Source organism: Urocampus carinirostris, chromosome 11 (assembly GCF_059441175.1).
Source record: "Urocampus carinirostris isolate Australia breed hairy pipefish chromosome 11, RoL_Ucar_1.0, whole genome shotgun sequence".
Classification (NCBI taxonomy): Eukaryota; Metazoa; Chordata; class Actinopteri; order Syngnathiformes; family Syngnathidae; genus Urocampus; species Urocampus carinirostris.
In genome coordinates, this window is record NC_142359.1 from 16,957,268 (window position 1) to 16,973,886 (window position 16,619).

General features: G+C 39.0%; 1 protein-coding gene across 2 annotated transcripts; it reads right to left on the minus strand.

The window, feature by feature from the left end:
- Positions 1-651: 651 nt before the first annotated feature.
- ints13 (integrator complex subunit 13) lies at positions 652-11,888 on the minus strand. 2 transcript variants are annotated; one of them, XM_088348279.1, is made up of 18 exons: positions 11,436-11,888; positions 11,117-11,367; positions 9,961-10,035; positions 9,659-9,861; positions 9,503-9,583; positions 8,964-9,054; positions 8,769-8,897; positions 8,475-8,498; positions 5,286-5,370; positions 5,108-5,200; positions 4,949-5,038; positions 3,592-3,770; positions 3,358-3,522; positions 3,118-3,272; positions 1,354-1,581; positions 1,141-1,271; positions 931-1,063; positions 652-847 (listed from the first exon to the last, which is right to left on the minus strand). In XM_088348279.1, the coding sequence occupies exons 2-18, from the start codon at positions 11,339-11,341 to the stop codon at positions 811-813; spliced, it is 2,124 nt and encodes a 707-aa protein (XP_088204405.1). In that variant the 5' UTR covers positions 11,342-11,367; positions 11,436-11,888; the 3' UTR covers positions 652-810. The 2 variants fall into 2 exon arrangements, with proteins under 2 accessions (XP_088204405.1, XP_088204407.1); XM_088348281.1 differs by lacking the exon at positions 8,475-8,498 and having other exon boundaries at positions 11,436-11,885.
- Positions 11,889-16,619: the final 4,731 nt, after the last annotated feature.

Below are 16,619 nucleotides of genomic sequence, written 5' to 3' on the forward strand. Positions count from 1 at the left end.
TTCACCGGGAATCCAAATTTGGGCAAATATGATGACGTCAGAATACGGCGCAAACCAAGATGGCAGCCTTGGTGAAATTTCTCATTGATCTGAACAAAACGGGTTAACTCTAAATCAGAAAACAATTGAACGTAACGTTTATAGTTTAATGTACAGAAACAACGACAATAAGATTCAGTATTTATAGTGTAGCCATAACAATCTTAAAAAAAACTTCAATATAGAAAGACCTTAGAAGTTTTTACCCAGTAAACTAAAATTTGGATTTACTTAACTTCAAAATGAAAAAAAACAAACAAAAAAGTTTGGGTGGGGGCTTCAGTGACTGGTTAGAGCGCTGTATAAATGCAGACAATTTACCATTTTATATTCTATTGATAATATCACTATTTGTTTTGGTTTGCTGGTAAAACGAGTGACATTTTTTCCACGACGATATACAATTTCTCAACACGATACTCGTTGCATCATTAAAAAAGACTCAGTTACTATGAAAAACATGCCAAGTAGTGTTGCATGCAGCACTCTCTGATAAAACACAGTAACATCAACACTTACCAATGTGACACTGTTCAACAAGCTAAACTGGTTGATTGTGGTCTTTAAGATATGTAATGCACAAATATAGACGAGAACAGCATCATGATAAAATCCAGTATTCAATAGTGTCCATTTTTATTGCAATGTGCATGAACATTATATTTACAAAATTGTTAAAAATGTGAACTTTCATTGGCAAGCTGTATTTCTACAGCGGGACCCGCAATCAAGTTTTAAACATTTACAATCCCATGGCATGATGGAAAAGCATCATCTGGAAGCTTTGCCATTTTCATGAATATCCATCCTGCAAACAGACCAAAATGATTTCATTCATTGTTCTAATTGAATAATAAGAGTCAATACCAATGTTAGTCAGTACCAACTCACCCATTTTCATCTTTGAGGTGTTGGTAAAGCTCAAACTTGCAGTTGACAGAGCGCGCTCTGCCAATCAACTCATGGCGCTTCCTTGATTTGGCTGTAATCCGATTGGTCCAAAGAGAGAGGAGTGAAACTGGACCTTTAATCAAAAGAAAAACCAAACATAAAATGTCAGATTTAAAAATGGGTAAGAAAGCACAACCCGTATTCAACTACCTTTGGCGCCCTCTGGTGACTCAACCTCGTCGGTGGCCAAGCGGGGTTTCTTCATGAGTGGTTCTGGTGAGTCTGGTGAATCCTTGATGATTTCTGACTCCTGATCGTCTTTATCCGGCACACCTTTCACCCTGTAAAAGAAACAACCTCAAGTGACCCTTATCCATAAACCAGTTTGCATGTAATCGTAAAAAATACAAATAAAAACCTCACCTTTCAGATTCCTTCCAGCTTTTCTCCTCGACATCCTTGCAGTTTTTTTCTGCCCGATCTTCCCTGTCCTCTCTCTTCCTGCCCCGCTTCTTCCTTTCCTCTTCCTCGGGAGGTTTGCTGCGGCAGGCGACGATGCAGTCCAGTACCCTTTGGTGCCTGTCGGAGGCCCTAGCATGGGTTTTCACTAAAGTCTCCAGCTCGTTCCACATGATACGGTATTGCTCGTCTCTATAGGGAACAATGATCAGATCAACTTACCATCTGTTCAAAGTAAAAAAATACCTAAATTTCTTGTCATATTTGATAACATGTAACTATTTAACCTAATAACAATGAACATGATATGTCTCTTGTCTCGGAGAGTGGCTTCAGACCCACAAACAAAAACACAGCTTTTCTTGGAGATTCAACTACAGTAAGTAGCCTTTAAATCACATAAAACAAAATTCCAAACCATTTGTGGCCCATTAGTTTCTCGTTTGACGCTCCCCTACTTACGACCATTCGACTTACGTAAAACGGTAGATACGAACATTTTTTTCAGGATGTCGAAAAATATCCGGACATTGCTGCGAGTTAGATTTTGTATTGTGTGCACCTTTTTTTCAGAGTACAGGACATTACGGTAGTACTTCAATCAGACGCTACCAGAGTGTGAGAGGTCACCCAGCATCCACCCGGAAGAAAAAAAATCCGCTTCCTCTTCCTAGTTCGTGTTTAAACATTCTATACCTTCTATGTCTATACTATCTCCAGCGCGCTAAGAACTTTGACATTTTTATTGCTTAATTTCTCGTGCATCTATTCAATATGGTTGGTGTAAAGTGTGAAGGAGAGGCGAGCCGTTTCTTTTAAAATGAAAGTGGAATAAGAAAGCTTGATGCGGTTAAGAAAATGGTCGGAACGCTTTTTTCCGGGCACTTTTTACCACGGAGGACCTCTTGAAGCGCATCTTCCAAAAGTAAGTTAAACTCAACTTTATTTATCTTTATAGAGCATATTATGTTATGAATTGTTTTTTTAGTACAAAACAGGACAGGTTACTCATGCAAGCCTTAAACATACTTATATAAACCATAAACATACATTCCATACAAAGTATAGCACTGAAGGAATTTACGAGCAAATGATACTTAAGTACAATCGTCGCAAACATCTCTTTTTGTAAGTAGGGCAACGTCTGTAGGATGTAATTGTTTTATTTTCTGATGTGGAGTTTGACAATTTGATAAAATATATATTAATGAGCGAACGTACTCCCCAGCTATGAGCCCATATTGTAGTCACCTATGATCTGAGGTTTATTTTTGCTGTGTCAATCTTGGTTTTGAAATGAGGCAGGTCCAGAAGATTTGTGTAAATATTTGATTAAATAATGCAAATGAGTTAAAAAAGGTGTATTACCTTTCAGCTCTGAGATGCGGTGGTGTCGTTCTAATCTTGGGAATTGAGTGGTAAATAATCTTAACAAAAAAATAATTACCACCTATTTCTACTCGTTAAAAGTCTGCAAGGGCTAAATTGTTTCATCATTTTCATACTCGCACAAATCTCCATCAAAGAAATCTCTGACTAAAAAGGAGGATATGCAACAAAAACTATAACGCGGTCATGTTTATTGAGTTTAATGCATCTTTTGCAAATCACCATAAGAAATTAAAATCTGTGGACACATTTTTGTCCTTAACGGTAAAAAAGCCACATTGCTCCTGGCGCTAATGATAGAAAATCGCTAATGCATTCTGGTCCTAAATGCAAACCAACCTCTTGGGACCTTTGCCTCTGGAACCCACTGTCGAGATTGGAAGTGGGTCATTCTTTCTCTCCATGTCTACCAGATTGTAGATGGTTTTCTGGCAGGTGAGCACATCCTCATCTGTCAGAGTCTCCTTCACAATCAGGTTAGCCAGAGGAACCACCTTAGAGAACGATAGAGGAAAAGACAATAATGCTGATGGATACAACATTTATTCAGTTGAGGAGGACGAGGCAAAACGTGCTCACAGCCTGCATATTGAAAATAGTAGTCTGGGAGATTATCATGGGCCAGTATCGCGTGTGGCGTTCAAGCTGAGCTTTGGCTCGCTCCACTGGCAGCTTGGATGCTGGATGATGAGAAGCCTCAGAAACAGGCGTAAGGCGGTTCTCCTTCATGAACTCGCCAAAGTCCTGACAGAACAAAAATAGGAATAAGCAAACACCGGCGGCCCTTGTGTTGTGTTTTTGGATTCAATTTACCGTGATCCGATAGTCTGTCACGCGTCCTCCGCAACCTTCGCTGATGGACGGCGGGTCTTCAAGTGTGGAGCGATTACTGTTGAGAACATGAAGGAAGATCTCGCCTCCGTGGCTACTGAGCATGTGGCTGATGATCTTAGACCCAGACTTTCTCGGCTGCTCCAGTAACACTGCTCGACCTGGGGCAAACAAGAGCAAACACGAAAAAGATTATTTCTGTCAAAAATCCGTCCAATCAACTTTTTGGGACATTTTAAAATGTAAATTCTGTAATAAAAACAAGGTCAACAAAGTGTTTTGCTCCAATCACTTATTTGTGGGAATTCCAGCCCATTCTTATAGAGAGGAAGATACTTTCTATTGCCTACAAAGTTGGACTTCTCCACGAGCTAAACTTGCTCTGGAACCACACGCGGCTCTTTGGTGCTCCTGCTGGCTCCCTGGTACTTTTTCCACAATGTTTGATGATGAAAATAATATATGGTTTGTGTAAACGTCAAACAGAACACATTCCTAACGTTTTTCAATTAACATAGATAGATACAGTATGTGCTTCCTTCCTTATAACGCATACAGTATAGGAGACTTATTTTTTTGAGTCTTTCCAGACATTTTTTTTTTGCGTCCAAAATGGCTCTTTCATTTTGGGTTGCCGACTGGAAAGTAAATACAGTTTCCCTTAACGTCCACATCCGCCCATTACATTTTGTTCAAACCCCTAATGATGAGCGCCATGCAGTGAGGAAAATGGGAACTAATATTGTTAGTCTTAAGTCTGACTCGGCCGAGGCTCAAACCGGCGACCTCCCAGTCTCGGAGCGGGTGCCCTACTCCAAGGTAGATAATAGAGTTGTGCAAAAAAGTGGAAAGATTATATTAAAAATTATAATTTGACAGTACAGTGCGAAAAGTTATTCGTAAAATCCACTTTACTTCACATAATACTTTATCACCATCATGTGCCAGCTCGGTGGTCTTGGGGTAGGGCGCCCGCCCCAGCACTAGGAGGTCGCTGTACTTTTATTTGGTAAACAAATTGTATTTGTTATTTGGTTCTAATGTATAACATAGTAATAGAGTAGTTACAAATAAATGTACTTAGCAGGTTTGGGCAATCGGGGGACGGTCTTGAAACACAACCTTCGCAAAAAACGAGGGATTACAGTAGTTTAGTGTGAAGGGATTTAAATCAAAAGATACTTGTCCATTAAAATATTGAACGAGTTTAGGAAATAAATTAATGATTCATGAGATGGGGTAGAATTGCCACATTTTGTTATTTTTCAAGAAAATGAAAAACGTAGACATCAGCGCTTTTTGAGACTATGTTGAATGGAGCACCAACCCTGCAGCTTACCATTGAGGAGAAAGTTGGTCAAACATGACGAAGGACGACTATTCACGTCAGTGGGGGAGATGCGATAAGCTCCCGTGCAGTAATGCAGTTCTAATTTCAGGGAGAGGGAATTGTCAAATTCGGTTGCGTTTTTGTACCCCTCATTCACTTCATACCTACCTACGGAAATAGTGCGCGGCGTGCACCATTTCAGCGTGACTGTTTCTTTCAGTCCATTTTCCCGTGTGCTTGTCCCGGCCATATGCAAGTCGCCTGTGCAGGACAAGGACCAAATGGTGAAAACTTTAGATCTCACATCCCAAGTTTTTTTTAAGTATGTTTGTCTTTCTTTACTCACCGCTTTTAATGAACTCCATGTGGGCATCCTTATGATGTAGCAGCTCTACGTCATAATTGGCTGATGTGTTGGCGTGTTGCTCTTCCTGAACACCCGCAGAAGAGACACAAGCAAATACAACTTCTTAGTTTTTTGGAAAAGGACAAAACGCAAACTCTAACACACTGCTGATTTCATGTTCAGGTAATGGAAGGGAGCATTCATTTAGAGGAAGTAGAGTCTGTATGTTAAGTGGCAAAGGTGCATTCAAACACTTAAATTATATGAACAGTAGGTTAATGTAAAGGGAAAGTGGAGGAGAAACAGACCGACATTGAACACATTTAAGGATAAAGGAAGAGGCAACATTGGTCGCAATGTTTTTTTTCAATTTGCATGAACCTTCAATTTGAAGGTTCTCTTTCAAATACTCAAAAACTAGGAGCAATTTCTAAATGTGAAAAATGGGTTTTAATCTTGCATATTTTGTACGACTGTGGATTGTTAAAACGGTTGTTGGCCAATGCAATCTTTGCTGACAAAAAAAAATAACATTACATTGAATTAAAATTGCCTTTTTACACACTAATCTTAAGTTATGAACCAAACCTTTGCACCCCAAGTCTAGTGATTACCCGAGTTGGTAGTTGTTTGACAAAATTTTGCAAAAGCTTCACGAGAAACCACTTTTTAACTTTTAATTTTATTAAGAGATGTTTTTCCAAGGGATAATCGAAATATAACAAACACAAGAAATAAATTGTATTTTCTTATAAGCAATATTTCATTAAATAACACTTGCAACAAGCGAAATATATACATTTTTTTCATACTACTGCTGAGCCGAAATTACAAGTTGTTTGTATCATTTCACGATCCAAAAACTACGCAGTGCTAAAGATTATCGGATGCAGTCAAACCCTTCAATATCAAAAGCATTCAAGTACAAGAACTTTGTATCAATTCATACAATTGTGTGCGTGTTGGCTTTAAAGCTTCCATTTGTTTATTCTCGAAAATTATTATTAAATCCAGGCAACAAATAAAACGAGTTTATTTAATAAGCCATTTGAATAAAGTAGAATTTTAGAATTTGTCGGATTGGGTTAACAATGGCAGTCATTTAAGAGTTCAATTTGCATTAACCGAAGCTGGAGCTCATTATAAAAAAATTGTTACGAATTATAGTTGTGGCATTTAAATTAGTTGCCATTTTTTGCACAAGCTAATGTGTTAAAATGTATTTACTATTAGCTATTCATTTCTGAAAATTAAGCACATTAAGTGATTTTTAATCAATAAAACTGTATTCAAATAAATTTGGTTATGTGGAGTTTACTGTTTTAAAATAGATTCAATATCTAATTATTTTTACTACTATTTGAAGTCAAATTTTAGTTTCTGTACTTTGGTATACTTGAGTACACTTTGCAGCCTTGCAGGCACCAAAAGTAATCAAAAGATTTTTATTTAATGTTTCTTAAAAAGTAAGAACCAATCAGAGTTCACAAGATACTTAACTTTCGATTGGCTCAGAGCTGAAACTTGTAAATGTAGCGTTATTTCAGTCACCGGGAACAAAGTGCACTCATGTATGACTGCATCCATCCATTATCTGCACCGCTTATCCTCAAGTAGGGTCGCGGGGGTGCTGGACCCGATCTCAGCTGTCCTCGGGCAGTGGGCAGGGGACACCCTGAACTGGTTGCCAGCAAGTCGCAGGGCACACAGGGACAGACAACTCACTAGGGACAATTTGGACCGGCCAATTAAACTAACATGCATGTTTTTGGAATGTGGGAGGAGGCTGGAATGCCCGGAGGAAACCCACGCAGGGAGAACAAGCAAACTCCACACGGGGAGGCTACGGTAGCTGGACTTGAACCCTAAACCTCTGCACTGTGGGGCGGCGTGCGAACCACCCATCCGCCGTGCTGCACTCTTATGACTGCATATGGAGTAAAATTGGTTTTCATGGTGGATTATAAAACACAAATGAAAAGAAAATTGGGACACTTTCATAATAAGCAGGAAAATGCTTGCAGCTGACGGATTGCTTGTTAAGTGGGTGGAATATTTATTTACCAATTTCATAGCAGCATTTGAGGATGGATTGATTATCATACAAAGAAAACATACAAAGATTATTCACTCGGAAAGAGGGAAATTATAACTTGAGGGGCTGTGGTGAATTCAAAATCCCAAAGGTGAGAACCACCAGGAGAAGTATGTGTGTGTCTGTGTGTGGAGTCAGACTTTGGAATAATTTGCAAAATGAAATCAAACAATGTCCAAATATTCATGTGTTCAAATTTAAATACAAAAAAGCATTACTGGCGAAATACAGAGATGAAGAAAATGGGATATGAGGGAGACTGGAAATACTGCACTTCAAACCATGGCTAACTTGTTATTGTGCTATTATCACATCAGAACTGTTATAAATATTGTGTTTATTTTTATTGATATTATCACTGGTGCCGCAGTGACATTATGCGCATTATGACGTTGAGGGATGGGTATTGCGAAGATTAGTGTATAAAATATGTGATTATTGTAACTTATAATTATTGATATCTGACCTATGTAATAAGTATATCCATGAGATTTTGTTGTATTGTACACAAGAGGGAGCTATCTATAAAATGTATTTAATAGGGAAGATAAAGGGGTAGGAAAAATAAGCATCTGCTTCTGACTACCCCTTTTCGAACATTTTGTGGGACATTATTTCGTTGTTGACTCATTGTTTTTGTCCTGTTTTTATTTTTATGTTCGAAATAAAATTTTCATTCATTCATTCATATCTATTGCCTTGTAGACACCTCTGGTGAATACTTAAGTATGTGATGATTTTCATAGTGTATAGCATGTAAGTACGAAAAGCACTGCCCATCACTGCTATGTATTGTACATGTTTTTTAATTACAACTCAAACAGTTATTGTTATATTTTGTTACACTCGATTAAAAACACAACGAAATTTAAGTTGTCTTTGGGTGGCTTTTTGATTTATTTGAAATATATTACAATGGGACCAAAGTTGGCTTTCACCTAACATCTCACACATCAATAAACAAATGTTTGCAACAAGAGAGCCTACAACACACACTCAAACACAAAACAAAACAAAGTATGAGGCACGGCACATGACTTAGACTCTGCCCCTTCCTCCTTATGTCCGTGTGTGTGTGAGAATCGAGTACTAACCTGTTCGCAAACATTTAATGTGGGCTAGCAAAACAGAAAATACAGCATGAAACCAGCAGCAGGGTTCAGTCGCATCGACATGCAGGTGAGATGTGCAAAAAAGGTAAAAAAAAAGGGCGCCGAATGAAGTAAGGAGCTTATGTGTTGGGAGCAGCCAAGTGAAGATGAGAACAGAGAGCCGATATGAGTGGAGTAAAGCATGCAGCATATGAGAACAGTTTCACAAAGCTAAGACATAAAGTGATATTAGGATATGGATGTGAGCATGAATGCCCGGTGTTAAAAGGCACTTACCTTCATGGGGATGTTCGTGATGGTGGTTGAGGCCAAGTCGAAGTGCTGCTGCACCAGAATGTTCAGCTTGGTGGCTAGGTGTCTCCCCGCGCGGACACTGTGAACCTCACTGGTCAGCAAAGGTGACACCTGAGAAAAATAAATAAATTAATTTCCAGATAAAAAATATTTGTGAAGTGGCATTTTAGCACTGACCTCTTTTTTGGGGCGGTCTGACACCAGCGTGTCATCGCCCTGGGGGTAAATGTGAATGAGGACCAGCTCACACTGCTGGATGCCCATCAGTCTGAAACAACCAATGGGGTGTTCTTTATTGATAATAAATGATACATTGATATCAAATTTTTGCAAAATGTTTAGATTCTATCCTTTGTTTCGTTTTTATAATTTTGTAAAAGTAGACAAAGAAAAATGGTAGCTAATGTCCCTACGGCCTCTACAATTCAATTGTTAAGTGATCCCCTCAAGTAATGGTTGATACAATTATTAACTAGCAAATAAAATATCTACAGAGAAGCATTTTAGGCGTCCAGATTTTATTTAAAGGTTATTCTAAGGAAATTGAAATGGTGCGTACTGATGTAATATAAATGACAATAAAAAAATCATAACAACGGTAAAACACAAGAGTGGCTTTGCACTTAAATCATATTATCTTAGTCTCATAGTCTGGATAAAAAATGTCATTTAAACAAGCTAAGGATTCGATTTGATTAATTGATTGATATCCTGACCTGTCTGACCCAGCAGCAAGCTTGTTTTGTTCCACAATGGTCTCCTGTATGCAGTCTTCCAACATGCGTACATTAGAGTCACTGTAGAAATCAAAATAATATTACATTTACAGTACAGATAGTTAGGAATTAACTCAGAATCACTCCATGGCTTACCTCTTAGCATTAGTGAGACATATAATACGACCTCGGTTGGCTACACGCTCGGCCATGTCCATCAAAGAGATGCGCTTCTCATGCTGCAGCTCTGTGATCTTGCACAGAGACTCCACTGCCGCCACCAAACCGTGCAGGATGCTGCAACACTCTGGGTTCTCGTGTGGGTTAGGGGGTCCCACCGCAGCCAATGATGACATGAGCTGGTGGACAAGAGCATGTAAGTATTTGAAGGTTTGAAAAGTCATATTTTATATATAAACTGTATTGGCTCAATAAATGATTAAAAGGACATAACTAACCACATGAGTGCTCTGGCAATCGCGTTTCCAGCCATTTAGGTGATGGAACTCTGAGTCACTCACAATATAGTTAATCTGTTAAAGACACATAGAATTTACTTGATAACATCTGGTCTCTCTGTGCTGTAATACGGGTGTTCTCAACTGGTCTGACTTCAGGACCCTCCATTCCAGTCTAATGACAAGCTGTAACCCAAATCAAGAAAAAGAAATTCCAGGCTCAAATTTATCGAATGAAGGGATCGGGCAGTTTAAAGCAGATAAAGAAAAATATATTTATTAGCGTAACCAAAACTACTTCAAGTACAGTATAGACAGGCATATGAGCCTACATCAGAAATAAGTGACCCACTAAAACTGCTTCAAAAAAGCCACATACTGACGGAAATAATACCCAAAATATTAACAAAACGTGTACCTAAACATCAGTAATTATTTTATTATGTAGATAAAAAAAGATTAAGCTCGGGAGGTCGCAGTTTCGATTACCGGCTCCTCCGTGTTATATGTCAAAGTGTCCTTGGGCAAGACAATGAATCCCTAATGCCCCCAATAAGGGTAGGCCTTGCATGGCTGACTCCCTATTGGTGTGTGAGTGTGTGTGTGAATGGGTAAGTGTGAAGCACATTGTAAAGCACTTTGGGGGGGTGTTCATTGATTTGAAAAGCGCTATATAAATGCAGACAATTTATACCATTAATATACTGGTAAAAAGTCAAACATAACGTTTTAAACCATTTACTGCACCTGCCAGCAGCACTTCATTGGCAGAGACTTGTAAACCATTTTTGGAAATCGCAATAATTTCCCTCTTCGATTTGATCGTTGTTACGCTCTTCCACTCTTCCTTATTACTAACTTTCTTGGTACTTATTGTTATGGGAATAAAACTAGGATAAAATGAACAAAATCCTCCAAAAATGAGTTATGGTCCCTCTCAAACACAATTAGGGGGGGGTGGGGATTGACTGAGCAGGAAAAGGAGTCCGAGCAGGGCGTTATCGCCATCTACCTTTAAGGAGTGTAATATTCCATCAGTTTTTTTTCTCTTCTAAGCATTATTTTGCCGAAGCAAAAGCGCATGACCCAGTGAAAACGGGTCTTCGACCCACCAGTTGAGAAACACTGCTTTAGGAGACCAGATCGTCACGCTTACAAGTTTGTCCACCGGGTAAATGTCGTAGAGGATGCGGCAGTATTCCATGGAGCATTCCAAAGCGCACGTCCACAGCGACTTGGAAACAGGGGCCAAGGGGATGACACCCTGGCCTCGACTTTTGGTCAGCACATCACACTCAACCTGCTGACGGCTGGACTCGGCCATGTAGGGACAATGGTCCACTACAAAAACAGTCTTGTGGGAAACTGAGAACATCTTCATATTGTAAGATAAAGAAAAATCCCGAACTGCAAAAACAGAGGGGTGGAAATCAAATTAAACAGCAAATAATAATAATAATTTCCCCTTTACTCACGCGAGGAAAATCTTCGTAAAAGCTCCCCAGTCAGGAAATGGCGACTTGAAACATGGTTCCACGTTTCTACGATGGCTTGATTTTACAATGGCTTAAATGTATAACAAACAAAAAAATGTGTCACTAGACTAGATACGTTAGATTCCGACCGACTACTTATCCTAGAGAGGCTACATGCTAGTCATTAGTACGCTGGCCGGTAGAAGCTTTATGTTTTTTTTGTTCAACTTTAATTACCAGCGATTAGGAAATACTTATTACCAACTTAAATGTATTCGTATACTCCTTAATGATTGTAGGAGCGCACCGACACCAAATACAGTTAGATTGTTATTGACGGAACTATGAAAGACGGTCGTCCGTCCGAAACTATCTCCCTCAACAAACAGGTCAGTTGACAGAGGTTCCTAGCACAGAAAAAGAGCGGGACGGACAGACAGACAGACAATTAGATAGATAGATAGATAGATAGATAGATAGATAGATAGATAGATAGATAGATAGATAGATGGATGGATAGTCAGCAGTGACAGCCGTGCATTTCACACCTAAGCCTTCAGTGATGTGTCATTCGTCAATGAACCGGCTCTATTAGCCGGCTCATGGAAGTAACGACAGGAACCTGTTCCCTTGGAGACCCTTTTTTCCCCTCTTGTGATTGGTCAATATGCATGACGACTGAACAGGAAAATGAGTTTGAGCAGTATTATCGCCATCTACCTTGAAGGAGTGTCATATTGCATCGTTTTTTTCTTCTTCTTAGCATTATTTTGCCAAGGTAAGCGCACATGTTTTTTTCAGCGATTCTATGTTGTTGACTTTAAATGTATTGAGTATTAAAAAAGTTACAATTGTTGTGTATTTTTTCTTTTTTGTCCACATGTAAATATGTTTTGGTTTCCTATGTTTTCAGGGTTAATGTGTTTTACATAACAAATGTAAAGTTTATTCTTGTAATCTTATAGATATTTGTCGTTGCACTAAAAAGTCAATACTATATTTTCAATGAACATTCTGTTGTTTGCTTTTCAGAGTATTAGAGATGCTTGACAACAAAGTTGCTTGGTGTAAAAAAAAAAAAGAAGTGAGTTAAAAGTCACTGTAGATTGAAAAAATAAATAATTATATTATAATTTAGTAGAATTATGTATTTCAGACTTTGGTGCATTACCGCCCCTAGCTGATGTTTTCCTATGCCCGCAAGAAGTCCTTCATGTCGCCAACTCGAAATCTGATTGATTAAACGAACAGTTTCATCGACACTTGTTTCGCCTCAGGACCGCCTGCAGATCTGCATGTGAAGGCCTCTGGGCAGATTTCTGAGCTTGGCAACAAGTAAAGCTGGGATGTGATTGGTTAAATGCTTAAGTATGGAAGCACGCAGCTGCAAGCAGCACAACCAGTCGGAAAAGCAATGATGAGGAGGTTGACAGATAAATTGGAATTATTGAATTCTTATTCATGGACAAAAGAAAATTAACATCAAATGATTCCAATTTTTTTTCAGGGCAGCAGAAAAGGCTTTGCAGGCCCTGACGGCCGACCACAGATAGATCTTAAAACATGTTTGTTTGTTTTTTTTTTGCATTTTTTGAACTTTTACAGATAAATTCAGACAAAAATGAGCTCATCCCATTCGTAATAAACTGCCACAGCAACCACTTTGTTCCTTGCTATGTCAGATACCATGTCACCGTGTTTCCTTGGTAACAGACAGTACAGTCTGATGATTGAGTTACACACTAATGTATGGACTATGCAGCTTTGTGCTGTTGGTTGGCTTTAATGGCCAGGGAGGTCTCCTGGGGAAGGGAAGGAAGTGACTCATTGCTTAACTGTCCACTTGCTTTTAAAACATAAGAAAAAGTGCATGCGGGGCCTCAGATTGAGTATTTTTGAAGCCCAAAGGAATAAATGAGGGTCAATTATAAATCAACTCATTACGTTAAAGCTCTTTAAGGGTGGACTCACACTAGGCATGTTTCTTCCGCACAGTGCTTAAGCCTGACCTTCCCCTGTCCCAAACTGTGCCAGGACCTGGTTGCCTCCAAAATACATGTCATCACGTTGATTTCACGCAAAAAGAAGTATTTCACACCCGTCAGCCCGAGTAGCTAAAATGTGCAAAAGTCAAGCTAAAAAAACACATTTCCCCACCATATTTGTTGTTTTTAAAGGGTGGGGATAAGTCATTGTGAAAACATTCAGTGGTGTGAAAAAGTATTCTCCTCCTTCCTGATTTCTGTGTTTTCTGCATTGGTTTCAGCTCATCAAACCAATTTTCATGTCACACGAAAACAATCCCAGGAACTACAAAATGCAGTTTTAAAATGTTGATTTTCTTTTATAAGGCACAAAAAATAAATCTAAACCTATTTAGCTATATGTAAAAAAGTAATTACCCCCTGAACTTAGTAGCAAGTTGGGCAACCTTTGTCAGCATTAACAGAAATGAAACATTTGTGATCATGGAAAATTAGTCTTTCACAACAGTGTGGAAGAATTGTGGCCCACTCCTCTTTGCAAATGTTTTTCAGTTCTGCCATGTTCAAGTATTTTCTTCTTCTTTCAATAGTCTACATTTATATAGCGATTTTCAGGTCACTGAAGACCTCCTAAAGCGTTCTAAATGTGCTTTACTCTTACTGTCAAGGTTAAAACTTGAGATTGTATTAGGATGAAGAAAATAAAACACTCGTTTTTGATAGCCCTTCAATCTGAGGCGCGTGCTTCCAGAATCGGCTCAGGAAAGAAAAGTCACGATCTGCCTATGGCTAGAGGCACCTTTTTTGGAAAGCACAGGCATAAAACAACACATCAGATTGGTTTAAGCAACGTCTTATGAATACGAGAAAATAATCTGATTGGTTTAGACAGAAAACACATGTTTAAAAGGAGTGAATAATGCTAGTCGCTAGATGACATCTGAGCATAATAAATGAGCAAAAGGATAGTGAAACTTTGTAACGTAAATTATAAAATGCATCTCTGTAAGAAAGAATGTAAGGGAGGCAAGCTTTTGAGCGGGCTTCCCGGCACTAAAGCGAAGGCCATCTTGATTAATAGTTTGCAGGCCCCAGGAGGATACAATTGTAAACTCTTCGCAGCACCAAAACAAAGGCCATCCTGCTTAATAGTTAGCAGGCCCCAAGAGGGCAAAAAATGTTGCAAGATCACAAACAGCACCTGGATATAATCATTGGCTCCATTGAGATACTTTTGAGGATACATCATAGAAAGGCACATTCAAACTATAATCAAATTATAATTTTCACTTACACACACGATCACATACTGATCGCCTTAGACAGCCATGCAAGGTGCCTACCTGCCTATCGGGGGCGCTAGGCTTTCAGTGTCTTGCCCAAGGACACTTCGACATTCAACTTGGACCTGCGACCTCTCGGTCCCAAGACGAGCGATCTACCTCCTGAGCTACTGCCACCCCATAAACTGCCCGTTTAAGGTCACACCAAAGCACCTCAATTGGATTTAAATCTAGACGCTGACTTGGCCACGCCAGAACTTTATATCTTTTTTTAAACATTTTTAGCAATTCAGAGTGGTCTGTTTTGGATCATTGTCCTGCTGCATGATCCAAGAGCGCTTGAGTTTGTGTGCACGAACTGATGGCCGGACGTTCTCCTTCAGGATCTTCTGGTAAACAGCAGAATTCATTATTCCGTCAACTACAGCAAGTTGTACTGATCCTGACACAGCAAAGCAGCCTTAGACCATCACACTGCCACCACCATGCTTTACTGTTAGCATCATGTTCTTAGTGTCAAATGCTGTGCTATATTTACACCAAATGTGATGCGCTGCACATCTTACAAGAACGTCAATTTTTGACTCATCAGTCCACAGAATGTTTCTCCAAAAGTCTTGAGGATAATCAAGATCATTTTTGGCAAATGTGAGACGATTCTTTGTGTTCTTTCGTGACAGCAGTGCTTTTAGCCGTCTCCTTATATTGGAGTCATGAACACTGACCTCAACCGAGCCATTTGTGGATAATGGCTCTGACAGTGGTTCACTGAAGCCCTACAGCCTTGGAAATGGCTTTGATTCCTTTACAGGACTTTTAGATTTCAATGACTTTTTTCTAATTTCTTTTGGAATTTCTAATTTCTTTTGGAATTTCTTTGGTTTCTATGGTTTGCAGGCTGGGGGCGTCGTTGATGTCATGCACTTTCCGGACATTTTCAACATCTTACCTAATGTTTACTATTATGTGTACAGTAATGCTAAATGTAATTCACCCTGGTCAATCCTGGAAGGGGGATTACCACATGTGAGGTCCTTTCTCAAGGTTTCTCTTTTCTCCTCACACTGAGGTTTTTTGAGTTGTTCCTTGCCCGCATGCTGGTTTAAGATCAGGTAATTGTGTAATTTTGTAATTGTAATCCTGTGCAGTCCTTTGAGACATTTTTGTGATTAAGGGCTATATAAATAAATGTGACTTGACTTTGGCTCGCGGTATGTCAATTGCGTTCTTGAGAACTCGTAGCCTACTTCACTTTGTCTAACATATTCAATTTAAAGTTATTTTGTGGCAATCACTTTTGGGTGTGTCTTATGGAATTGAACTTAGCTTTCATAAAACTTTGTAATAAAACAAGAGGGGGCAAGTACTTCTTCACATAGGGCCAGATAGGCCTAGAGTTTTTGTGCCTTAATAAATGGATTTAACATTTAAAGATTGCATTTTGTATTTCCTTGGGTTTTCTGGGTGTAAAACCTTTGTATGCAAAAATAAAAATAAAAAACAGATATACGGAAGGGGGCAAATACTTCTCCACGGCACTGTAGGTATTCCTTTAAAATCCACTAACCAAACCATATACGCAAGGACAATTAACACAAAGCTTTAAGATGAATAACTAAAGTAATTAGATTCAATTGAGCACAACAAAATAATTAAAGTAGATAGTCTGAGACAAGCAGCGCCTGTGTCGACTTCCGCAACACTTAAGAGTGGCCCGCGGGTGGATCGATCTAAATATCAATATTATCAATACTGAGCAAGTACTTAGCTTAGATCGATAATACTATCCTAGGATGGACACGGTTTTACCATTTTAACTAGCGCAATAGTAATGCTGTTAGTGACTTGTAATATTATACGTACATAACTTTCAAATCAGATCAATTGTGTTTACACTTTATTTGCACTCCTGACTT